The 25,865-nt window shown below is 45.0% G+C and overlaps 1 protein-coding gene and 1 long non-coding RNA gene across 2 annotated transcripts in view; one reads left to right on the forward strand and one right to left on the reverse strand.

Annotated features, from left to right (window-relative positions):
• Positions 1-1,791, forward strand: part of LOC139227406 (uncharacterized) — a 32,709-nt gene extending 30,918 nt beyond the window's left edge. Inside the window, exon 3 of the long non-coding RNA XR_011587436.1 lies at positions 1,712-1,791. This is a non-coding gene — a long non-coding RNA (uncharacterized lncRNA). The remainder of the gene's footprint in view (positions 1-1,711) is intronic.
• A 22,370-nt stretch (positions 1,792-24,161) lies between these two features.
• On the reverse strand, positions 24,162-25,601 carry LOC139277154 (uncharacterized PPE family protein PPE24-like). The gene has a single exon (XM_070895667.1). The coding sequence runs from the start codon at positions 25,599-25,601 to the stop codon at positions 24,162-24,164; it is 1,440 nt and encodes a 479-aa protein (XP_070751768.1).
• Positions 25,602-25,865: the final 264 nt, after the last annotated feature.

Below are 25,865 nucleotides of genomic sequence, written 5' to 3' on the forward strand. Positions count from 1 at the left end.
TGACATCCTTTGTTACTGTGACAAAGGTAAACTATCCCTCCTCAATCTTCTGGATGTGTCTGCAGCCTTTGACACAGTTGACCACTCTATCCAATGCCTCTCCACCAATGTCCAGCTAGGTGGGTCTACATTCGCCTGGTTCCATTCTTATCTATCTAATCATAGCCAGAAAATCTCCAGCAATGGCTTCTCTTCCCACTTTCGCATTACCTCTGGTGTCCCCCAAGGATCTGTCCTTGGTCCCCTCGTATTTCTTATCTATATGCTGTCCCTTGGTGATATCATCCGGAAATATGGAGTCAGTTCCCACATATACGCAGACGACACCCAGCTCTACCTCGCCACCATTTCTAAATTGTCAGATAGCTTGTCCGACATCCAGTACTGGATGAGCAGAAATTTTTTCCAATTAAATATTGGGAAGATCGAAGCCATTATCTTTGGACCCAGCCACAAACTGTGTTCCCTAACCACTGACTCCATCCCTCTCCCTAGCATCAATCTGAGGTTGAACAAGACTGTTCGCAACCTAGTCATCATATTTGACCCTGAAATGAGTTTCCAGCCACATATCCACTGCATCACTAAAACAGCCTTTTTCCACCTCCGTAATATTGCCCGCCTCTGCCCCTGCCTTAGCTCTTCTGCTGCTGAAACCCTCATTCATGCCTTTGTTACCTCTAGACTTGACGACTCCAACTCACTCCTGGCCAGCCTTCCACATTCCACACGACGTAAACTTGAAGTCATCCAAAATTCAGCAACCTGTGTACTAACCCGCACCATCAAGATCACCCATCACCCCTGTGCTTTCTGACCTACATTGGCTCCCAGTTAAACAAAGCCTCGATTTCAAAATTCTCATCCTTGTTTACAAATCCCTCAATGGCCTTGCTCCTCCTATCTCTGTAATCTTTACCAGCCTCACGATCCCACAAGATGTCTGCATTCCTCAAATTCTGGCCACTTGAGCATCCCACATTATAACTGCGCAACCATGGTGGCCGTGCCTTCAGCTGCCTGGGATCGAAACTCTGGAACTCCCTCCCTAAATCTCTATGCCTCTCTACCTCTCTTTCCTCCTTTGAGACTCTCGTTAAAACCTGCCTCTTTAAACAAGTTTTTGATCATCTGTCTTAATTTCTTTTGTGGCTCAGTGTCAAATTTATCTGTTTGTCTGTAACACTGTTGTGAAGCACCTTGGGACATTTTACTACGTTAAAGGCGCTATATAAATAAAGTTATTATTATTATTTTTATTATTGGGGGTGTTTCTCATTCATAGTAATAGGAGTTTCGGACTTACGAAACTCCTATTACTATGAATGAGAAAATACTTTACTGTGATTAGGTCTCCAGTCCCACGTGACTCCGACAGACACCCCAACGTGAATGCGCTCCATTGCGCAAGAAGAGGGGGCCTCAGGACCGGTAGGTAGGTGCGGATCTTTTTACCCATTTTCTGGCGAGTGCCCATGGGAAGCAGAGGACCGGGATTTCAGGGCCATCATACCTAATATGGTGCAACACATAAACTATATTACAATATCAGCATTAGTACTGACCCCACACAGACCCTTAATTCTGTACTTTTTGCACTGAAGCATGTGTAATACCTGAACAATCAAATTAATCTCATTTTCAAAATGTCATGCGTGTTGTATTATGGTGTTTGTGGTAATATGTCCTCTATTGCACCTCTTTTTTTCAGCTTTGAAGATTTTACATTGGAGTCATGGCTTCAGATCATAGCCTCACCTCTGAAAGAAACAATGGCATCATTTTGTTTTAAGAACAAAGGCACAGCAGAAGCATTGATGCTCACGGATTAATCTGTTAGCTGGCAGCTGACCCCCATTCAATTCTCCTTCCATCAACTTTCTGCTGGGTACAGAATTGACAGTTGTGGGTACAGATAAAGAAATTTACGCATGCAGGTATGATTATATTGATATGTATCACTTACTACATGAATGAAAGATGTTGACTTCAAGGTGCACATTCTCAACATAGACTCAGACTGAAGTTTCCTTGACTTGAGAAATTATTGTGGATTTTATGGACTGCACACAGTTGTGTTGGACAGAGCCTGATAGTTGTTGGTCCCATAAATGACCAGCAGAGTGGTTACTTTAACTCGTACCAGCAGTATGAACTTAACACCTCACATCATCACCGAGGTGAAACAGCATTTGTGAGCCATCAATTATCTCTCCAAAATTTCCCACAAAGGCTCGCTTTCTCTCTGAAACACCTTGAGATGTGTTGCTACATTAAAAGTGCTTTATTGGATACAAATTACAATTGTAAAAGCAAAAATATCCCAACAACATCTCTCCCATTCTAGTAGACTCCACTATAACTTTTGTGGGATTACACTAGAATGGACAAAACCTTGCTCAGACCTAGAAAGGGTGTGTTCCAGCCTTATGTAGGGTAGGAAGAATAAAAAATCAAATGTAATATTTAAATGGAGAGAGACTACATAATGCTGCAGTACAGGGGGATCTGGGGATCCTTGTACATGAAACACAAAAGGTTAGCATGCAGGTCCAGCAAGTAATTAGGAAGGCTATTCGAATGTTGACCTTTATTGCAAGGAGATGGAGTATAAAAGTAGGGAAGTCCTGCTACAACTGTACAAAGCGTGAGTGAGGCCACACCTGGAGTACTGCATACAGTTTTGGTCTCTGTATTTAAGGAGGGATATACTTGCATTGGAGGCAGTCCAGAGAAGGTGCACGAGGTTGATTCCTGAGATGAAGGGGTTGTCTTATGAAGAAAGGTTGAGCAGGTTGGACCGATACACATTTGAGTTTAGAAGAATGAGAGGTGATCTTATTGAAACATGTACGATTCTGAGGGGGCTTGACAGGGCAGATGCAGAGAGGATGTTTCCCCTCATGGGGGAATCTGGAATTAGGGGGCATAGTTTCAGAATAAGGGTCACCCATTTAAAACGGAGATGAGGAGGAATTTCTTCTCTCAGAGGGTCCTGAGAGAATTCTCTACCCCAGAGAGCTGGGTCATGGGGATCAATTTTGCCCAAAGCCGTTTTTTGGTGTATTTCCAGAGTTACGCTCATTTTTCTAGGACAGAACTACTCCAAAAATAAATGTGCCAAGTTTCCTTGCTCTGTTTTTCAAAATTGCTGCCACGCAGCCTGTCCTGTAGCCTCAGGGAGTGGAGCCAACTGTCTGCACCAGAAAAAACGATGCTGCCCCCTTCTGCGCATGCGCGAAACGAAAGGACATTTTTGACGTGATTCCTATGGGCGCGCATGCTCAGTACAGCTCCCAGTTTGCAAACGACCATTTTAAAGAGCCAGTTGTGTGTGAGAAATTTGAATGCTGTGTGAGAACTTTAATTATCATTTGTAAAATCGGAGCTACAATACAAGATGCAATGCGGCACAAGGACCAAGAATTTCTTACAGGAAGAAGTGGAGGCACTATTTACTGTGATTGATGGCAGACGGCATGAGCTGGACACCAGCAGAGGTCATATAAAAATTCCACCAAAAGAAATGAACAAACGCTGGAACCAACTTGCGGAAGATTACTGTGCACTGGTGACCATCCCGAGGTCTGGAGGTCAGTGCAAAAAGAAGTGGCAGATCCTTGGTCAAGTAGTTAGTGTAAGTAATATTTTCATTTTTCAATGGAATTGCAATTGTAAATGTGACCATCTGTATATGTCCCACTCAGCAGAAAGACACCCTCTCTAAAAAGTTATATTTTTCATCTTTGCAGAGGGAAGTGGCACACAACAAACAAGGAACAACTCGAACAGGAGGAGACCCGTCAAATCTGCACCCACTGACACACTTGGAAGAGAGGGTCGCTGCACAAACTGGGCCCACACTCGAGGGAGAGGGTAAGTCCTGCAAATTCCACAGTTTGGCCTTCCTAAATGTTAAGTACTGCTCGGGCTAGCCATGCTTCAGTTCATGGGGATGTCTCCCTCAGCTACGATTTGGTTGATGCAATGTGCTATCATAATAATAATAATAACTTTTATTTATATAGCACCTTTAATGTAGTAAAATGTCCCATTCATAAAAATCATTCATCGTGGTCCTTCAAATCAGCCTGCTGCCTGTGCTGTGTGAGCCTACTCATGCCACCCACCCTTCCCCCTCCTCTGCTGCTAACCATTTGTCTGTTCTGTTAGATTTTGCAGAACATGAGGCCAACCCTGATGATGCAGAAGAAGATTCAAATGAGGATGAGCCTGAAGAGGAGAACATCTAACAATCCCACCTTCCAGACCAAGAGCATGGGGGTGAGGGGAAGCGGAAGGGGATGGATGAAGTCTCCACAGTGGTACTCACTTTGGATGAGGTGCAGGTGCCACTCATTGAGGTGCTAGCCCCTTCCCTGAGTAATGGTTTGAGCATTGGTGGGACATTCCATAGTTTCCCACCGTCTGAGGCTGCGGATTCCAGTGGGCTGGAGCGAGGCACACCCAGGGCCTCACCGTCCCAGGCTGCGGGTCCCAGTGGGATGCAGCAAGGCACACCAAGGGCTTCACCCTCCGAGGCTGCAGGTCCCACTGGGATGCTGCAAGCCACACCCAGGGTGAGGAGGGGAAGGAGAGCTCGACCGCGCTATTCTGAAGTGCAGGATATAAAAAATGTGGTTCAGATGATGGCAATGAGTGCGGAGAGCATTGACCTTATGCAATCACTCCTGGACATCATCAGTGGGGTGGGTGTCCCCATGGACAGCATGGGCCAGCCCACACTGCAATATGTGTGCGCATTCGTACTGTGCAGCAGAGCTGGTCTCCGGTTGTCTTGGTTAATCCTTGCCACTGGACCAAGACCTAGCTCTGTCAAGCCCGTGTGGTGGCTGGTGTGCAACGGCCACCACACGTTAAAAAAATCCACTCAAAGGCATCTTCCACCCTTCAATATGTTGTTCGGAACCTGGAATATTAGGTCCATTGCTTCATTGAAACACCAGTGAACTCATCCATTTTTGGTGGAAGCAAATCATCCTCGCTATGAGGAACCGCCTATGATGAGAAGGGGTGATGAGGTATCGGGACTGTCGAGAGAAGTAACGACACTCTCACAAGAAATGGGAACACTGTCCGGGAACATTAGCGAGGGAATATCTCAGTCAGCTGAAACCATCTCTGGAGGGAATGTCGCAGGTAGTTCAAACACTCTCAGTAAACATGAGTGAGGAAATGCTGCAGGTCGTTGAGACACTGTTGGTGAACATGAGGGAGGGAATGTTGGAGTTGGCTGCTGCAATAAGAGAACGCGCCCGGACCCTACGCCCATTGACAGAATCAACTGCCACTCTCACTCCAATCCCCAGGTCAGCTTCTGAAGAGCCCCAAGCCGGGCCCTCCACATTGCCGCCTGGGCCATCAACTGACATGATGCAATGCATATCGTCACACATGAGCTGCACATTAGTGGAGGAAGCCTTTTCTGTTCCTGTACATCTCGGAGTCCTCCAAAGGTGCTCGCAAGGCGATGTGGGTACAATCAATGCAGCCCTATACCTTTGGGAAGCCAGCAATCCTGAAGAAGCCCACAGCCCTTCAAGCATTGCCTGGGCGGTCATGGGGAACTTTATCTAGTCATTCCTCTGGGCATATAGTGCTGCCGAATGCAGGCATGTGTTGCATGTTGAGAAATGGCGCACACATTCCTGGTTGTAGCTTGAAAGGATCTGGATGCATAGAATGAAAGTGCAGCTGTAACCTTCACTTCAACTGACAAAGCAGTCCTCCCGATGCTTCTAGGTTGCAGGTCTGCTTTTACCAACTCACAGATCTCAGTTACAACTTCTTTGCAGAAACACAGCCTTCTGACACAGTCTGCATCACTCAGTACAGGTACGAATGCCTGTCTCGATATACCCGACATGGGCAAGGCTTCCTGCCCATCACCCTATGGACTCTGATGTTCCTCATGAGATGACATCAACACCATCATGCAAAAGACTTGCACAAGGTATGGCATTGTCAGTATTGTCCCCATGCTTAAATTTTAACCTTAGCAAGAAGCTCAAAACGGCAGGCAGGCAGGATAAGGTTCGTTGTTCTCTCTCCCCACAGGTCTGTATGGACCACACCCAGGTCTGAGCAGGCACAGTGATCGGGAACCCCCCCAACCCCCCGGGCTACATTTGGTGCATAGTGCAGGCTTCTGATGCCTTCCGATCGCCTTCCACAGCCCCCCACCTCCCCCCCCCCCCCCCCCACCGGCTTCTTTTGCAGCCGAGCCCCGAGCCCCTATGCCTGAGTGCGGGACCGATTCTGCCAGCCGACGCTCCGACCCTCCAGCCCTGTTTGCAGATGTTCGGTAGTGGCATGTGAGTTGAAAAAGTATGAAAACTTACATAATTCCATCAAACTTCCATTTATTGCATTATATGGTAAAAAAAATCTTTGTTATGCATATTTAAGTCTTCTTGACTTCTTCCAAAATTTTGCTGAGAAACAATGGCGTCTTTCTGTGCCGACTTTTCAATGTGCGCTGCTTTTTCTTAACTCTCCAGAAGGTTTTTCGGCAGTGGTCTCATACACCGACCTAGGAGATATTTTTTGGGGACAAACTTCCATAATTGACAAAAACTGGCGGAGACATCAGGTTACGCCCCCATGACGCAAAAAAAAACCCTAAAAAAATCGTAACTAACTGAATTACGCTGGCGCACATTCCTTGAGGAAACTTTAATTTTTTAACTTATGCCAAAAAAAGTGGCGCGTGGCAAAAAAACGGCACAAATCACTAGGGAAAACTGAGACCATTGAATATATTTAAGGTGGAAATAGACAGATTGTTGAACTATAAGGGAGTCAAGGATTATGGGGAGCGGGCAGGAACATGGAATTGAGCCCAAGATCAGATCAGCCATGATCCTATTGAATGGCGAAGCAGGCTTGAGGAGGTAAATGGCCTACTCCTGCTCCTATTTCTGATGTTCTTATATATAGAAACATAGAAACATAGAAAATAGGTGCAGGAGTAGGCCATTCAGCACTTCTAGCCTGCACCGCCATTCAATGAGTTCATGGCTGAACATGCACTTCAGTACCCCCTTCCTGCTTTCTCGCCATACCCCTTGATCCCCCGAGTAAGGACTTCATCTAACTCCCTTTTGAATATATTTAGTGAATTGGCCTCAACTACTTTCTGTGGTAGAGAATTCCACAGGTTCACCACTCTCTGGGTGAAGAAGTTTCTCCTCATCTCGGTCCTAAATGGCTTACCCCTTATCCTTACACTGTGACCCCTGGTTCTGGACTTCCCCAACATTGGGAACATTCTTCCTGCATCTAACCTGTCTAAACCCGTCAGAATTTTAAACGTTTCTATGAGGTCCCCTTTCATTCTTCTGAACTCCAGTGAATACAAGCCCAGTTGATCCAGTCTTTCTTGATAGGTCAGTCCCACCATCCCGGGAATCAGTCTGGTGAAGCTTCGCTGCACTCCATCAATAGCAAGAATGTCCTTCCTCAAGTTAGGAGACCAAAACTGTACACAATACTCCAGGTGTGGCCTCACCAAGGCCCTGTACAACTGTGGCAACACCTCCCTGCCCCTGTACTCAAATCCCCTCGCTATGAAGGCCAACATGCCATTTGCTTTCTTAACCGCTTGCTGTACCTGCATGCCAACCTTCAATGACTGATGTACCATGACACCCAGGTCTCGTTGCACCTCCCCTTTTCCTAATCTGTCACCATTCAGATAATAGTCTGTCTCTCTGTTTTTACCACCAAAGTGGATAACCTCACATTTATCCACATTATACTTCATCTGCCATGCATTTGCCCACTCACCTAACCTATCCAAGTCACTCTGCAGCCTCATAGCATCCTCCTCGCAGCTCACACTGCCACCCAACTTAGTGTCATCCGCAAATTTGGAGATACTACATTTAATCCCCTCATCTAAATCATTAATGTATGTTCTTATACAGGACCTAGTGAGGACAGAACCTCCATCCACCCCTTACAAGGGCTCCCATATCAGAGGGAGTGGGGCTGAGGGTGAAGATTCTTTATTCTGGAAGTTCCATGTCATTAACCTCACAGGGATCCAGCTGAAGGTTGTAGGCTTGTATGCCAAGTTGGAAGAGTCATAGTCATCTCCTGAAGGGTGGAAGTGGGCTTTACTGGGAATGGGAGTCCAAACCAGGATAGTGGCCTGGACTCCTGAATATTGAAGGGGCAATCTTAAAAATATTTATGAAACTGCCCTCACAGTGGGAGTCCATTTTCACTGTTTCTGGGAGGGGCCCAACAAACCCAACCCAGACCTGGCAGTGAGGCCACATCTGAGATGCATTTGTGCTGGTGATCTGGGCCCAGTGAAAATTCAGTCCCGTTAGGTCTGACAAATTATCTGAAGGAGAGGTTAAGCCTTTCAATTCAAATATAAGCATTTTGTTGTGTTTTTTTAATAGCTATGTTTGATTGGCAACTCTGAGTTTCCCCCGCCCAATAAAAATGGAACATACAAGTGTTAAAATCATGTCAGCATGCCAGTCACCATCTCCTCACTGACATGTGCTATTTTAACAGCTGGGTTCGGGTAAGGCAAGGGCCTCATTGAGATTGAAAATTCATGGTCTGATGATGTAATTCAGACCCGACACTATTTATACTTCCTATCGTGTGTTCGGTGCCAGTTGCCAAATTCACCAGGGCACTAAGGAGAGGCTCAGAAAAGTAAGGCTTTAATTTTTTTTAAGATTTCCTTGTGGGCCAGGAGGAACAGAAGTGCACGGACCTCATGTCGGTGAGTCAGAATTAACCTGCTGTTAGCCCCACCAGCCGGCCCCACGCCGACCTCTCACCCGAGATAACATCGGGACTTTCATATTTAAATTTGATGTGTCCTGATCTGTGCTTTCAAAAATGTTTGTCAGCCTGTCTTGTTCCAATTCTGCAGTTCTGCTGAAGATTAAAGAAAGATTAAAGGAAGAAAGAAAGACAATGTGGGTGTGCTGATGTACCCCATGACTTCTGAAAATGTTTCCTTGTTTTGCACATGAAGTAATAAAAAGTGAAAGCGTACAGCATGCTTGACTTAAACATGTAGTGCAAAAGGAATAATTGTAGTTTTGCTTTGCCTTTATTCCAAAATCTTATGTAGCTGCTTGCAACCAGATAACAAAATAAGTTCTGCAGCTTGCAATCTGATTCTATGAATTGCCAGTCATTATTTTGTATGATTTGTGCCTTAGTATCACAACACTGCTGCCATAAGAAGAAGAATATGGGGCCAAAATTGATGGCCTCATCGTCCACTGCCGCTGACTGCCGCCAAGATCCACCGACATTCCTCTTCGGGTTGCGCCCAGTGCCAGTTTGCACTTGGGTTGGAGCAGGTGGGAGGGGAGAACCGCCAGGAACTGTCCGCTGACAAGTGGCGCAAGTGACCTCCCGCCCACCGAGATGCCAGATTGGTGCGGGCGGGAGTCGGCGCCAGCAGGGGGAAGGACTGCTGCGAGGAGGCTGGTCTAACCCCCAAGGTAAGTTTTAAAAAAAAGGGTTCGTGAACTTCTTAATAATTTTTTTTTCACAGCGACTTACCTTAATGGGTTCCCCTGAAGATCTTCCGGGTAATTTTTTTTTTCCAATCCTTTATATTTGAATGTCTTCAACCCTCCGTGGGCCCGACTCCATCCTCGGCGGCACTTCAGCAGCAAGAGCCTTTGCCGCCGAGATTGGGAGCCCCCACCTGCTCCCACCCAGTTTGACGGCGTACGTCGCTCATTTGCCGCCAGCCCAACTTTTAAATTATTTTTCATCAATTTCCAACCCAAAGTGCCGCCTGATCTCACAGCGGCCATCGGCGGTCTTTTGGGCGGCACTTGGGTGGAACTTGGCCTCTACCAAGTTCGGCCCCATAAAGTCAAGAATATTCTTATTAATATTTACTGGGTCAGATTTTCCTGTACCTGCACCTCTGTTCATTGGATTGCCTGGAGGCAGCGCATAGAGGATCATTTGACAAGGAGTTTCCCGGAGGAGCATGCAGTCTTCCAATTTTCTTCTGTACACTGCGCCCAAGTTTTCCAATTCACGTGGATGCAGGAACAGGAAACTCTGCCCCAATATTTTCCTGCCTATATTTCATTAAAAAAAATAATGACATCAATGAAGATCAATACAGGATTTTATAAATCAGGTAAAAAAAAAGCTGTCTGTGCAGCCATGAATGCTTAACATTACAACACCGAACAAAACATGACTGTAACAGTTAGTGTAGGCTGGTTACAGTATCAGGAGTTAACTCCTGTGTCAGTTCAGAAAAAGTCACTGACATATCACAACCTGCAAATAAAGCTTCTGTTTCAGGATCCTTTTTGGATCCATAATTTGAATGCCGAGTAGAAAATTAAAAAGCAGTTTTGCTCTAATAATAGCGGGCTGACTGTCAACATAGTTAATAAATATCAGTTACTTAATAATGTGAAAAAGTGATTTTGCTTCTGAATACCTTAGCTCTAATTTTAACATTATGTCCCCTTATTCATGATTCCCCCAACAGAAGCAATAGGGGGCGAAATTGACCTGCATACCGATTGGGGGCAGTAACCTGCTGAGGTCGGGACTTCCTGCGCCCGGCACAGATGTCCCTCCCTGGGCGCTGAATTGGGCTTACCGCCCCTCAAAAGAAGTGGAGTGCAATCTTGCACGCGCCATTTCCTCTAGGGGTGGGACCAGCTTAAAGTGGAAGGCCACTGTGTAGCCTGTAACCCTTCTGATGGCTTCCACTACATCACCATGGCAGCGTGTTACCGGGCATGCAGCTCGGCACCCAAATCGTAGTGCCAGGCTACACGATGGCGGCCCGGACCATGCTCGGGGTGGGGGGAACCAGTAGAGCCGACCCGAGAGTCGTCAAAACGAGGAAGAGAGTGGCACGGGGTGCTGGCGATCTCCCCTTTAACTTCCGCCCCGCGAGCGGATGTCGGCCAGCTTCGTGACCCGTGGGACAGTAAGGAGTCGGTGCGCAGCGCTGAGGGGTATACATTACAGGTTCAAGTCCCACTCCAGAGAGTTGAGCAAATAAATCTAGGCTGACACTCCAGTGCAGTGCTGAGGAAGTGCTGCACTGTCGGAGGTGCTGTCTTTCGAATGAGGCGTTAAATCGAGACCCCGTCTGCCCTCTTAAGTGGACGTAAAAGATCCCATGGCACTATTTCGAAGAAGAGCAGGGGAGTTATCCCCAGTGTCCTGGTCAATATTTAGCCCTCAATCAATATAATAAAACAGATTAGTTGGTCATTATCACATTGCTGTTTGTGAGAATTGCTGTGCACAAATTGGCTGCTGTTCCCAATGTTGGGGAAGTCCAGAACCAGGGGTCACAGTCTAAGGATAAGGGGTAAGCCATTTAGGATCGAGATGAGGAGAAACTTCTTCACTCAGAGATGTGAGCATGTGTAATTCTCTATCACAGAAAGTTGTTGAGGCCAGTTCGTTAGATATATTCAAAAGGGAGTTAGATGTGGCCCTTACAGCTAAAGGGGTATGGAGAGAAAACAGCAATGGGGTATTGAAGTTGCATGATCAGCCATGATCATATTGAATGGTGGTGCGGGCTCGAAGGGCCAAATGGCCTACTCCTGCACCTATTTTCTATGTTCCTATGTTTCTGCCTCTATTCACCTGCTGCTGAAACCTTCATCCATGTCTTTGTTACCTCTAGACTTGATTATCCTAACACATACCTGACTGGCCTCCCCCGTTCTACCCTACGTAAACTTGAGGTCATCCAAAATTCTGCTGCCCGTATCCTAACTCGCACCAAGTCTGTGGTCGCTGACCTACATTACCTCCTGGTTAAGCAACGCCTCAATTTTAAAATTCTCAACCTTGTTTTCAAATCCCACCATGGTTTCGCCCATCCCTATCTCTATAATCTCCTCCAAACCCACAACCCTCTGAAATATCTCCGCTCCTCTAATTCTGGCCTCTTCAGCATCCCTGATTATAATTGCTCAACCTTTGGTGGCCATGCCTTCAGCTGCCAAAGCCGTAAGGTCCGGAATTCGCTCATTAAACCTTCTCGCCTCTCTACCTCTCTTTCCTCCTTTAAGACATTCCTTAATGCCTCTGTTTAAAAAAGGGGGCAGACAAAAGGCAGGTAACTATAGGCCGGTTAGTTTAAAATCTGTCGTGGGGAAAATGCTTGAAGCTATCATTAAGGAAGAAACAGCAGGACATCTAGATAGGAATAGTGCAATCAAGCAGACTCAACATGGATTCATGAAGGGGAAATCATGTTTAACTAATTTACTGGAATTCTTTGAGGATATAACGAGCATGGTGGATAGAGGTGTACCGATGGATGTGGTGTGTTTAGATTTCAAAAAGGCATTCGATAAGGTGCCACACAAAATGTTACTGCAGAAGATAAAGGTACGCGGAGTCAGAGGAAATGTATTAGCAGGGATCGAGAATTGGCTGGCTAACAGAAAGCAGGGAGTCGGGATAAATGGGTCCTTTTCGGGTTGGAAATCGGTGGTTAGTGGTGTGCCACAGGGATCGGTGCTGGGACCACAACTGTTTACAATATACATAGATGACCTGGAAGAGGGGACAGAGTGTAGTGTAACAAAATTTGCAGATGACACAAAGATTAGTGGGAAAGTGGGTTGTGTAGAGGACACAGAGAGGCTGCCAAGAGATTTGGATAGGTTAAGTGAATGGGCTAAGGTTTGGCAGATGGAATACAATGTCGGAAAGTGTGAGGTCATCCACCTTGGGAAAACAAACAGTAAAAGGGAATATTATTTGAATGGGGAGAAATTACAACATGCTGCGGTGCAGAGGGACCTGGGGGTCCTTGTGCATGAATCTCAAAAAGTTAGTTTGCAGGTGCAGCAGGTAATCAGGAAGGCGAATGGAATGTTGGCCTTCATTGCGAGAGGGATGGAGTACAAAAGCAGGGAGGTCCTGCTGCAACTGTATAGGGTATTGGTGAGGCTGCACCTGGAGTACTGCGTGCAGTTTTGGTCACCTTACTTAAGGAAGGATATACTAGCTTTGGATGGTGTACAGAGACGATTCACTAGGCTGATTCCGGAGATGAGGGGGTTACCTTATGATGATAGATTGAGTAGACTGGGTCTTTACTCGTTGGAGTTCAGAAGGATGAGGGCTGATCTTATAGAAACATTTAAAATAATGAAAGGGATAGACAAGATAGAGGCAGAGAGGTTGTTTCCACTGGTCGAGGAGACTAAAACTAGGGGGCACAGCCTCAAAATACGGGGGAGCCAATTTAAAACCAGTTGAGAAGGAATTTCTTCTCCCAGAGGGTTGTGAATCTGTGGAATTCTCTGCCCAAGGAAGCAGTTGAGGCTAGCTCATTGAATGTATTCAAATCACATATAGATAGATTTTTAACCAATAAGGGAATTAAGGGTTATGGGGAGCGGGCGGGTAAGTGGAGCTGAGTCCACGGCCAGATCAGCCATGATCTTGTTGAATGGTGGAGCAGGCTCGAGGGGCTAGATGGCCTACTCCTGTTCCTAATTCTTATGTTCTTATGTTAAAACCAACCTCTTTGGCCAAGCTTTTGGTCATCTGCCCTAATTTCTCTTTGTGTGGCTCGATGTCAATTTTTCTTTTATAATGCAACTGTGAAGCACCTTGGAACATTTTACTACATTAATGGTACTATATAAATATAAAATGTTGTTCATGTTATGAAGCAGCTGAAGCTGGTTAAGCAGAGGATTCTACCCTGAGCAATTTCAACAGCAATGTCCTGGTGCTCATCATCACAGGCAGTCCCTCAAAATCGAGGAAGACTTGCTTCTACTCTAAAAGTGAGTTGTTGGGTGACTGAACAGTCCAACACGGGAATTATAGTCTCTGTCACAGATGGGACAGACAGTCGTTGAAGGAAAGGGTGGGTGGGGAGTCTGGTTTGCCACACGCTCCTTCCGCTGCCTATGCTTGCATTCTGCATGCTCTTGGCGACGAGACTCGAGCTGCTCAGCGCCCTCCCGGATGCTCTTCCTCCACTTAGGGTGGTCTTTGGCCAGGGACTCCCAGGTGTCAGTGGGGATGTTCCCATTTTATCAAGGAGGCTTTGAGGGTATCCTTGAAAAGTTTCCTCTGCCCACCTGGGGCTCACTTGCCGTTGTGCCCCGTGGTGGACGGAATCCGCACTGTGACTCCGGGAGGAGCTCCTCAGCCACAGGGAGAAGACGGTTGAGGAGGATTCTAGCGATGACCTTCAGCAGCAATGTCCTGGTGCTACTACAACAACCAGAAGCACATTTCTGTGTATCTGTTCTCCATTGAATCCCCAATGACTTCAGTTTTGAGATGGCTCGTTGGTGCCATACGCTCCTGGGCAATTAACCTCAACAGTCCTTTGGCATTCACCTCTTGCACAATATTCAGGAATTGAGGGAAGGTTACAGATGTGGGTGGTGTTGGAATTTGAAGTATTTTGCTAACAGCAACGATAAAAAAAACTTTATTGGGGGCACTAGCCAAGCAAAATCCCAAATCGTTTTATTTTTTCAAAAGTAAACTAATAATAGTTCAAATATAATACTTAGAGCACCTCCACCCAATTAGATGTAGCCCTAAAGAGCAAACATTCAGTAAAATAATGTTTATTGGTGGAAATAGTTCACAGATATACTCGTTCTCTGATACCGTAAATGAATTACAGCCTTAGCATGGAAATGCATTGTACATTCATTATAATATTCAACTTGTACTGTTTGCCACCAATTGTGCAAAGCAATATAATGGTCCAGATTTTCCTGCAACGGCGAAATCAGCGGCATACACTGGAAATTTTGTGGCAATCTCACTATTGATGATTTCCTCCATATTTTGCTACATTTCTAATTAGAATATGCATAGCGGTGTATCAGAAGCAGCAAAACCGACTGTCAATAAATTGATCTCACTGTAAACAGAGCCATTTATTTGTCATGGTGGTAAAATGATACAATTTAACCTTTAAAGGAGCTCTGCAATTTATGATAACATCGGAGTTGGCTTTACTGCATTATTTAAAGAAAGGTTTTATAAGTTCTGTTTCTGTAAAACAAATAAAATATAGATGTATTCATAAAATTAATCAGTACAATGAAACCCAATTCTTATTTACCCTTATTTTGGTTGATTATGTGATCTGGTTGGGTGGATTCTACGTAGGAACATAAGAACAGGAGTAGCTCATTTAGCCTCTTGAACTGATTCCACTATTCAGTTAGATCATGGCTGACCTGTACCTCAACTCCATTTACCCGCCTTTGGTCCATATCCCTTGACACCTTTACCTAACAAAAATCTATCGATCTCAGTCTTGAAACTTTAAATTGACCGAGCAACCACAACCTTTTGGAGGAAAGAGTTCTAGATTTCTACTACCCTTCGTGTGAAGAAGTGCTTCCTGATTTTACTCCTGAATGACCAGGTTCTAATTTTAAGATTATTCCCCCTTGTTCTGCATTCCCTCATCAGAGGAAATAGTTACCCTCTATTCACCCGAGCAACTCCTTTTATCACCTCAATCAGATCGTCTCTCAAAACACTATACTCAAAGGAATACAAGCCAAGTTTATGTAACCTGTGCTTATGATTCAATCCTTTTAGTCTCGGTATCATTCTGGCGAATCTGCACTGCACCCCGCCCAATACCAATATATCTTTCCCTGAGATGTGGTGCCCAGAACTGCATGCTTCATCCAATATTTCAGATGGGGTCTGGCCAAGGCTCCATACAAGTGAAGTATAACTTCCTCTGCTTTGTATTCCAGCCCCCCTTGAGATAAAGGTCAACATTCCAATAGCCTTTTTGATTACTTTCTGTACCTGTTCACTAGTTTTTAATGATTTGTGTACACGGACACCCTTTGCTCCTCCACAGTTCCTAGTTTCTCACCATTTAGAAAATACTGTGATTTGTCTTTCTTGGATCAAAAGTGGATGACCTCACACTTTCCCGTATTGAACTCCATTTGCCAGTTTTGTCCACTTGCTTTATGACCAGGATTTTAACCCCTTTACCCAATGAAAATGATGCATGGGAGGGGTTAAAATTTGAACATTCTAGCTCCCAGCTTCAACCGACCACATTCCCAGTTGTGGTCAATTTTCTGACGGCGAATTAAGCCATCGACGAAGCTGTCGATAAAGGCAGGTGGGGGCCTACTTAATATTCGAAAGTCATGGCCTGATAATGTCATCAGCGTTGCAATGTATTATTCATAATTGGTGATGTCAAATTGGAGGATATAGCCATAACTTGAAATAAAAAATAAATGTTTACGTTCTTTTATTTATTTTTCTTCTTCTTTACACCCCTAACCCAAGGATCATTTCCCAGCAAAAACAGTAACATGACCTGCCGTGGATCCTATGCAAATTCTGATTCATAACTGGCTGTAAATTAGGTGTATAAGAGTGGCGCAGAGTGACGCAGCCTTTCAATTTATCTCTATGTCTGTGGAAGATGCCAAGCCTCCTGCTTCATGCCTCCCCTGAAGACACAGCTGTGATTAGGACTCACCATCTGGCCAAAATGTGAGCAGAAACTCTCAGCCTACCATAGCCTTGTTATCGCAGTACTGACACTGAACGTCAAATCGAGGCCACAAGGAGCTTATCGGATCCAACCAGTGCCTATCACACAATTTGATGAGCATCAAACTTTAAATACAAGAAAATTATATAAAAGAAAAGAAAAGTAAATTAAAAATCAAGAGATTAAAATATTAGGACATAAATTACAGAAAATTGAGAAATGAAACTGATTTGTTGGATCTAAGGTTTACTGTTGACACAATGGGATAAAAATTGCTCCTCACTGCGCACTTTTACCAGGCAGAAAACAGGCACAAAAAGTACCAATTTCTGGGGGCAGTTTGGGGCAGGCGAATTTTTAGGCAGCCTCCTAAAACAGCAATTAGGCCCCTTACAAATGTAAATAAGGGGATCTAATGCTTACTGAATTGACCTGTGCTCAGCGAACAGGAGCAGGGCCTGTTCCACTCAGGATTCTTCAGCAGTTTCTGAAGATGTAGATTTCAGTCAGCCTGGCAGCCGGCCAAATGGAAAGCCTGGCCAGGCAGGTGGGGTGAGTGGTGGTGGTGGGGTTGGAAGTGGATCTGGGTAATGATCAGGGGAAGGGACGAGAAGGGAACTTATCGGTTCAAGGGAGGCCCAAACATTCTGCGTGAGGCCCAGAGGAGCACTCCTGGCCCACAAGTAAGCCTGAAAAATACATTTTAAACTTACCATCTGGGCTGCTTTTGGCACCGGATTCAGCTCCTGGTAGGTTTTTCCTGCCAGTGAAGTCGACACTGTCCCCACTCCCCGCTGTGGCCTCTGGTGGAAATTACAGATCAGGCCCTGATGACATCATCGGAACCAATCTACATACTTAACGTAGGACCCGCTTCCTTGCTGTGGTTAAGAGCAGGTTAATATGTGGGACCGGCAGCGGGGTATCACGATCACTGGAGGGTAATTGTCACCCATTATTTTAACTGCCGCACCCGCCCAGTTTCTGCCAGATGGGAACAGTTAAAATTGGAGCCACTGAGTATATTATTTTAAGAAGATTTTGATGTGGAGCCAAGAAAAGTGGGAGTGATCGTCAAGGGCTGTTACCAGCCCACAATCAACTTCCTTCCCATTGTCTCCTCCCTCCTGGGACTTTTTTAAGGGCCATTGCTAGTGAGACAAGCAGCCCGAAATTAGTTGTCTGAAATTGGATGAAAATAATCCAACTCAGCTGTCCTGGCATCTCCAAGATCTTTACGCTGTTTAAAAAGTGAGAAAGGGATAGACCGAGTAATTACAGACCAGTCAGCCTAACCTCGGTGGTGAGCAAGAAATTGTTCAGTATTAATCATCGTTTAGGAAGGCACGGATTAATCATGGACAGTCAACATGGATTTGTTAAGAGAAGTTCGTGTCTGACTAACTTGATTGATTTTTTTTGTGGAGGCAACAAGGAGGGTCGATGAAGATAGTGCATTTGATGCAGTCTACACCGTCTGCCCCACCCGTGACAGAGACTGAGACTGTAGGTCCCGCATCGGACTCATCAGTCATCTGAGAACTCATTTTTAGTGGGAAGCAAGTTATCCTTGTCCCTGAGGGATTGCCTAAAAGAAAGTCTACATGGATTTTAAAAAGGCTTTTGACAAGGTCCTACATAGCAGACTAGTCAGAAAATAAAACCCCATGGGATCCAAAGGAAAGCGGCAAGATGGATCCAAAACTAGCTCAGTGGCAGGATGCAAAGGATAATGGTCCATGGGTGTTTTGGTGACTGTAAGGCTGTTTCCAGTAGGGTTCCGCAGGGCTCTTGCTTTTTGTGGTATATATCAATGACTTAGACTTCAATGTAAGGACAGGATTAAAACGTTTGCAGCTGATATAAAAATGGCCGTGTGTTTGATAGTGAGGAAGAAAGCTGTAGACTACAGGAAGATATCAATGGACTGGTCAGGTGGGCAGAACAGTGGCAAATGTCATTCAATTTAGAGAAGTGTGAGGTAATGGAGCCGAAATTCAGGGTCTCAAAGAGACCCGTTAATGCCCGTTTGCGGCGGCCATTCCTAAAAATCGGCTTTGGGGTCAATAGGTCAAATTCAGGGCGGGGATTTTTCAGCCTGGATCCCATCCCGCCCAAGTAGATGAACTGCAATTTAAAATAAAATAGATACTCATCTATCCATTTTCAGCTCCATCCATCGATTCCATGCCGTGCACAGTGCCCCAGCAGGTTTTTTTCCGGTGCACCCGCTGAAGACTGTGTGCGGCCTGTCAACGCAGCTGCCCTTAAAGAGGAGGGCACACTGCCGTGGTCGCAATGCAAAAATTTTTGCCGGCCGACATGCCAATCAGCCGGCAAAATACTGCCCCCGGGTTCGGCCAGGCAGCCAACAGGCAGCCTGGCACCCCCTCTTGGTACCAGGCCACTGGCCTGGCCAAAACCTTCCCTGGTGGACAAGTGGCCAAAGTTAAAAATGATTGAATCTCTCCCCTTTAATGGAGGTGAGAGAGCGTGGTGACGCACATGCGCTGTGACGTCACCACATTGATTGACAGCGGCGGACGGCCCAAACGACCCATTTTCAGTCAGTCCAGGCTTTGAGTCTGGCCCACCCCATTATGATCCATTTCCTGTAGGACTTTGAAAAAAATTCAAAATCCTGAAAATGTATCTACTCACCACACCAAGAGTTCCAGCGGTGAGTCCAGCTTTCTGGTGCACCTGAATTTGGACCCCAATGCATTTAGGAGGTCTAACAATGCAACAACAACAACAACAACAACTTGTATTTATATAGCATCTTTAACATAGTGAAATGTCCCAAGGTACTTCACAGGAGTATTATGAGATAACAATTTGATACTGAGCCTCATAAGTAGAAATTAGCACAGATGACTAAAAGCTTGGTCAAAGAGGTATGTTTTAAGGAGCGTCTTGAAGGAGGATAGCGAGGTAGAGATGTGGTGAGGTTTAGGCAAGGAGTTCCAGAGGTTGGGGCCTAGGCAACAAAAGGCATGGCTACCAATGGTTGAGCGATTACAATCAGGAATGCTCAAGAGGGCAGAATTAGAGGGGGGCAAACATCTAAGGGGATTGTGGGGCTGGAGGATATTACAGAGATGGGGAGGGGCGAGACCATGGAGCGATTTGAAAATAAGGATAAGAATTTTGAAATCGAGGTGTTGCTTAACCGGAAGCCAATGTAGGTCAGCGTGCACAGGGGTGATCGGTGAGCGGGACTTGGTGCGAGTTAGGACATGGTCAGCCGAGTTTTGGATCACCTCTAGTTTATGTAGGGGAGAATGTGGGAGGCCAGCCAGGAATGCATTGGAATAGGCAAGTCTCGAGGTAACAAAGGCATGGATGAGGGCTTCAGCAGCAGATGAACTGAGGCAAGGGCAGAGACAGGCAATGTTAGGATGTGGAAATAGGCGATCTTAGTTATGCTGCAGATATGTGGTCGATAGCTCATTTCAGGATCAAAAATGACGCCACGATTGTGAACAGTCTGGTTCAGCCTCAGACCGAAGTTGGGGAGAGGGATGAAGTCATTGGCTAGGGAACAGAGTTTGTGTTGGAGACCAAAAACAATGGAATACACAATAAATGGTAGGATACTGAAAAGTGTAGAGGAATAGAGTGACCTTGGAGTACATGTCCACAGATCCCTGAAGGTAGCAGGACAGGTAGATAAGGTGGTAAGAAGGCATACGGGATATTTTTCTTTATTAGTTGAGGCATAGAATATAAGAGCAGGGAGGTTATGCTTGAACTGTATGAAACACTAGTTAGGTCACAGCTAAAGTATTGTGTACAGTTCTGGTCATCACATTACAGGAAGGATGTGATTGCATTAGAGAGGGTACAGAGGAGATTTATAATGATGGTGCCAGGAGATATGTCTTATGAGGAAAGGTTGAGCAGGTTGGGTCTGTACTCATTGGAGTTTAGAAGAATGAGAGATGATCCCCCTCATGGGGGAATCTAGAACTAGGGGGCATTGTTTCAGAATAAGGGGTCGCCCATTTAAGATGGAGATGAGGAGGAATTTCTTCTCTGAGAGGGTCATGAATCTTTGGAATTCTCTACTCCAGAGAGCTGTGGAGATTGAGTCATTGAATATAGTCAAGGCTGAAATAGACATTTTCTTGAACTATAGGGGAGTCAAGGGTTATGGGGAACAGGTGGAGTTGAGGCCAAGATCAGAACAGCCATGATCTTATTAAATGGCGGAGCAGGCTCGAGGGGCCTTATGGCCCACCCCTGCTGCTATTTCTTATGTTCTTATCTTCTTATCGGACTGGAGAGGCTGAGGGGAGACTTGATTGAGGTGCATTAAATTATGAGGGGCCTAGATAGAATGGATAGGTAGGACTTATTTACCTTAGCAGACAGGTCAATAACTCGGGGGAATAAATTTAAAATAATTAGTAGAAGGATTAGAGGGGAGTTGAGGAGAAATATTTTCACCCAGAGGGTGGTGAGGGTCTGGAGCTCACTGCCTGAAAGGGTGGTAGAGGCAGAAACCCTAATCACATATGAAAAGTACTTGGATATGCACTTGAAGTGCCATAACCCAAAAGGTTACAGACCAAGACCTGGAAATGGGATGAGGCCGGATAGCGCTTTTTCATTTGGCACAGACACAATGGGCCAAATGGCCTTCTTCTCTGCTGTAAATTTCTATGATTCTATGATTTGCCACAATTTCTTGATACATTAAGTATGTCGGCGCACTTCCAATGGAGTTTAATGCTACCCACTCTGTTGGAGAAATGCCTAGTCACAAATCTGCCACATATTAAGCTACTGTGATATATATGCTTTGATTTTACTACAATAGCAATAATGGGCTTGAACTGGCACAGGGTGCAGTGTACCTGTGCTAGCAGCACAGGGCAAGGTGGTGGTGTGACAACTTTTTCAACAGAAGTCACGACAAGCACGACCGCTCGCCTCAATTACTGAAAGAGGGCCCGAGATCCGATTTCAGTTCAGCCTCGTGCCTCCTGGTTTGGGACGTGTGCTGTGCCCCAAAAAAGGTTGGAGATGCATCCTGAATATTGTTATTGCCATCTCTTCCTATAAGGAACAGGAATGGCTGAGGGCTGGAGTTCTGTCTTATATCTCTGATAGTGGAAATAATATATCTACAGATATTGGCACCAATTTTAAGGTAATTTCAATCAAGGTTAACACATCGAGAAATATTAGCAACAAAATATGGACCACCCAGCTGTAACGTCAAAGAAAGCTATTAAAAAATTTAGTTGAAAGACTGAAATAATCCTTTTGGGAGACATTAGGTTATATCCAAAAGTGTTTAATTTTCCACAGTAATGAATATGGGTGGGATCATTCTGTCTGTTGTAATTTTGCCACCAATTTCCTCTTACAGCGGAACAACTATTGTTCTGCTGACCTGACTCCTGCTAGTTACCGCAAATTCATTTTTTCCATAGTTAATTAAACTCAGTGATATTATACTGCTTTGTACAATTGGTGGCAAACAGTATGACTGAAATATTAAAATGAATGTACAGTGCAGTACCATGCCAAGTCTGCAATTTGTTTTACAGTTTCACAGTACCAATACATCGGTGAACCATTCCTCTTCATGTGATGAATATAACTGAAACATCTGTGAGGCACATTAATATAATCCAACCCAGCTATTTTCCACAACTTCCTTATGCCTTAAAAATGTTGGCAATAAAGCACAGTTCAAATAGTGCTTAAGACCTCCAACTCTGTTAGAAAAATAACTAGTCAGAGATCTGCCACATATTAAGCTTCGATTTTACTCTAATAGCAAAATTGGGTTTGAACTGACATAGGGTGCAGCGTAACTGTGCTGGCAGTTTGGGGGACGGGGGAGGAGGGCGGGGGTTGATGTGACACATTCTTCAGCAGGTGTCCCCCTCCTTAAATTAAATAGGCTATTGCCATACGAAAGCTTGCCCTTAGTACTTGACCTGTAGTAAATTCTGCAAAGGCAGCAGCTCTCGAAGTGATGCATTTTGTTCTTAAATGGGCACTTCTGGTGGGTCAATGAATTGTTCACAATAGCACAGTAGAAACTTGTGGGCAAACCCGCATCACTTTAAAGTTGAAGAGTTGGAGGTCCTGTTGAAGTAGGTGGAACAAAGGATGGCGGCCCTATGTGGGCCTGAAGACTATTGACCAGTAAAAGCAGAGTTGCAGGCTGCACAGATTGATAACCAAGCCCACATCATAACCCGGGATCCTTGTACCAGGCTACAGATAAGAACTTTGCTGATATCAGGGAAAAGCAAAGCTAAATGTGGTTCTCACTTTTGTGCACATTTCTTATGGGTCTCATCAACGATGGCAACACAAGTTGCGAACTGCTGCACTGACTGGGAGATGCCATTTGAAGCATTGTATACAATCAAGCGTTCCCTTGTATACACACTTTCATTATGCTAAAGCTGCATGGTACAGGTGGAAGTGGCAACCAAGGAATACACTTTTAGGGTTTTTCACCATTCCCTGTCACTGCCGTTCACCATGAGCAGACCCCTCAGCCATGAGCTCCCACATCTTTCCCCTCTTCTTTCTACCACCTCTCGCTGCTCCCATTCCCTCCCCCCACCAAACATTCATCCCTTTCCAACCACTGCAGCCCACCTCTGAGAAAGCACTACCAATGTGCTACTGTCAGTGGCACCCCACACTCCCTTCCAGTATTCCCGCACCCAGCAATTCTCTCCAGTATTCCAAAAGCTAGAACCCAATCTCAGTATTCCCATAGTCCCTAACCCCTCCCAGTGTTCAAACACCCTGCAATTCCTTCCCAGTATTGCAGCACCACACCCACAACCCTCTTCCAATTTTCTCATACACCGCAACTCCCTTCCAGTATTCCCACGCCCTGTCCAACACTCCCACATTGCACTATTGTCATCTCAATGTTACCACATTGTAAGTCCACCTATAGACCACTGCTACACACAGCATTCCTTCTCGGTACACCTACACCATGGGATCCCTCGCATAGATCTCCCTCCTTTACCCTGATATCATTCTCCCACTCCTACCACATCCTCTTACCTACTTCCCTATACTCCCAAACAGTACACCTGCCCCCGATTAGTGCTTCCACGTCTTGCAACCCGCTCTCTATTCTATGCAGACCCTCGCAGCCTTCCTATCATGCCCTCAAACCCCATGATCACCACTTCCACCCCCTCTCGACATTTCAAACTCATACAGACACCCATATTTCCACTGCATGCAGTTTTTATAACCCACCTCCTATCAATCTGCAACCTGGAGTGTCTTATTTATGACTTTCATTTGTATCCTCAGCTTTAAAAAATGTCAAAGATTAAATTTAGAAAATCATTAGATAAACTTTTAATAGTAATCAAGGCCACTGATGTACGGTTTCCATGGAACTATCACATAATTAAAGAATTTGAGCCCAAAAATATCACTAACAGTTGTATAATACTCTGTAATAAAAATGCAATTGCCTTAATCACTGTAAATTTGTGGCCCTGATAATACTGTATGTTATATAAGCATAAAACAATATCTCCTCTGCCTCATGTGAGGAACATCACTGGAGATCAGCTGGCATTGTATCTACTGGTACTGTATCTGCTAGTTATGTATCTACTGGTACTGTATCTATTGGTTCTGTATCTGCTGGTACTGCATCTACTGGTACTGTATTTACTGTTACTGTATCTACTGGTTCTGTATCTGCTGGTACTGTATCTGCTGGTTCTATATCTGCTGGTACTGTATCTACTGGTTCTGTATCTGCTGGTACTGTATCTGCTGGTACTGTATCTGCTGGTTCTGTATCTGCTGGTACTGTATCTGCTGGTTCTGTATCTGCTGGTACCGTATCTGCTGGTACTGTATCTGCTGGTTCTGTATCTGCTGGTACTGTATTTGCTGGTACTGTATCTGCTGGTACTGTATCTGCTGGTTCTGTATCTGCGGGTACTGTATTTGCTGGTACTGTATCTGCTGGTTCTGTATCTGCTGGTTCTGTATTTGCTGGTACTGTATTTGCTGGTACTGTATCTGCTGGTACTGTATTTGCTGGTACTGTATCTGCTGGTACTGTATCTGCTGGTTCTGTATCTGCTGGTACTGTATCTGCTGGTACTGTATTTGCTGGTACTGTATCTGCTGGTTCTGTATCTGCTGGTACTGTATCTGCTGGTTCTGTATTTGCTGGTACTGTATTTGCTGGTACTGTATCTGCTGGTACTGTATTTGCTGGTACTGTATCTGCTGGTACTGTATTTGCTGGTACTGTATTTGCTGGTACTGTATCTGCTGGTTCTGTATCTGCTGGTACTGTATCTGCTGGTACTGTATTTGCTGGTACTGTATCTGCTGGTTCTGTATCTGCTGGTTCTGTATTTGCTGGTACTGTATTTGCTGGTACTGTATCTGCTGGTACTGTATTTGCTGGTACTGTATCTGCTGGTACTGTATTTGCTGGTACTGTATCTGCTGGTTCTGTATCTGCTGGTACTGTATCTGCTGGTTCTGTATCTGCTGGTTCTGTATCTGCTGATTCTGTATTTGCTGGTACTGTATCTGCTGGTACTGTATTTGCTGGTACTGTATCTGCTGGTTCTGTATCTGCTGGTACTGTATCTGCTGGTACTGTATCTGCTGGTTCTGTATCTGCTGGTTCTGTATTTGCTGGTACTGTATTTGCTGGTACTGTATCTGCTGGTACTGTATTTGCTGGTACTGTATCTGCTGGTACTGTATTTGCTGGTACTGTATCTGCTGGTTCTGTATCTGCTGGTACTGTATCTGCTGGTTCTGTATCTGCTGGTTCTGTATCTGCTGATTCTGTATTTTCTGGTACTATATCTGCTGGTACTGTATCTGCTGGTACTGTATTTGCTGGTACTGTATTTGCTGGTACTGTATCTGCTGGTTCTGTATCTGCTGGTACTGTATCTGCTGGTTCTGTATCTGCTGGTACTTTATTTGCTGGTACTGTATCTGCTGGTTCTGTATCTGCTGGTACTGTATCTGCTGGTGCGAAAGGAGAATGTCGCAAAGATGACATAAATAGAAAATCCACTTCTCCAACTATTTTGATGAATTAGCTGGCACAAAAAAGTCACTTTCCAGATAACCTACATAATGGAACTGAGGATTTGGGAGCTCTAGCTGCAATACCTTCGCCAGAATACTCCAGAAATTGTAAATGGAGAACACAAGGTCACTTCAGAATAATGGGTTGCACAATTTGTAAATAATAGGTTGATAATTCACCTAGAAATAATTTTCATTTGCTCCATCATCATCATCATAGGCAGTCCCTCAGAAT

Source organism: Pristiophorus japonicus, chromosome 1, assembly GCF_044704955.1.
Source record: "Pristiophorus japonicus isolate sPriJap1 chromosome 1, sPriJap1.hap1, whole genome shotgun sequence".
Classification (NCBI taxonomy): Eukaryota; Metazoa; Chordata; class Chondrichthyes; family Pristiophoridae; genus Pristiophorus; species Pristiophorus japonicus.

What these genes read in the sequence shown, in the direction of transcription:
- LOC139277154 (XM_070895667.1), bottom strand. Translation starts at nt 25,601, where the DNA reads ATGTCATCTTTGCGACATTCTCCTTTCGCACCAGCAGATACAGTACCA.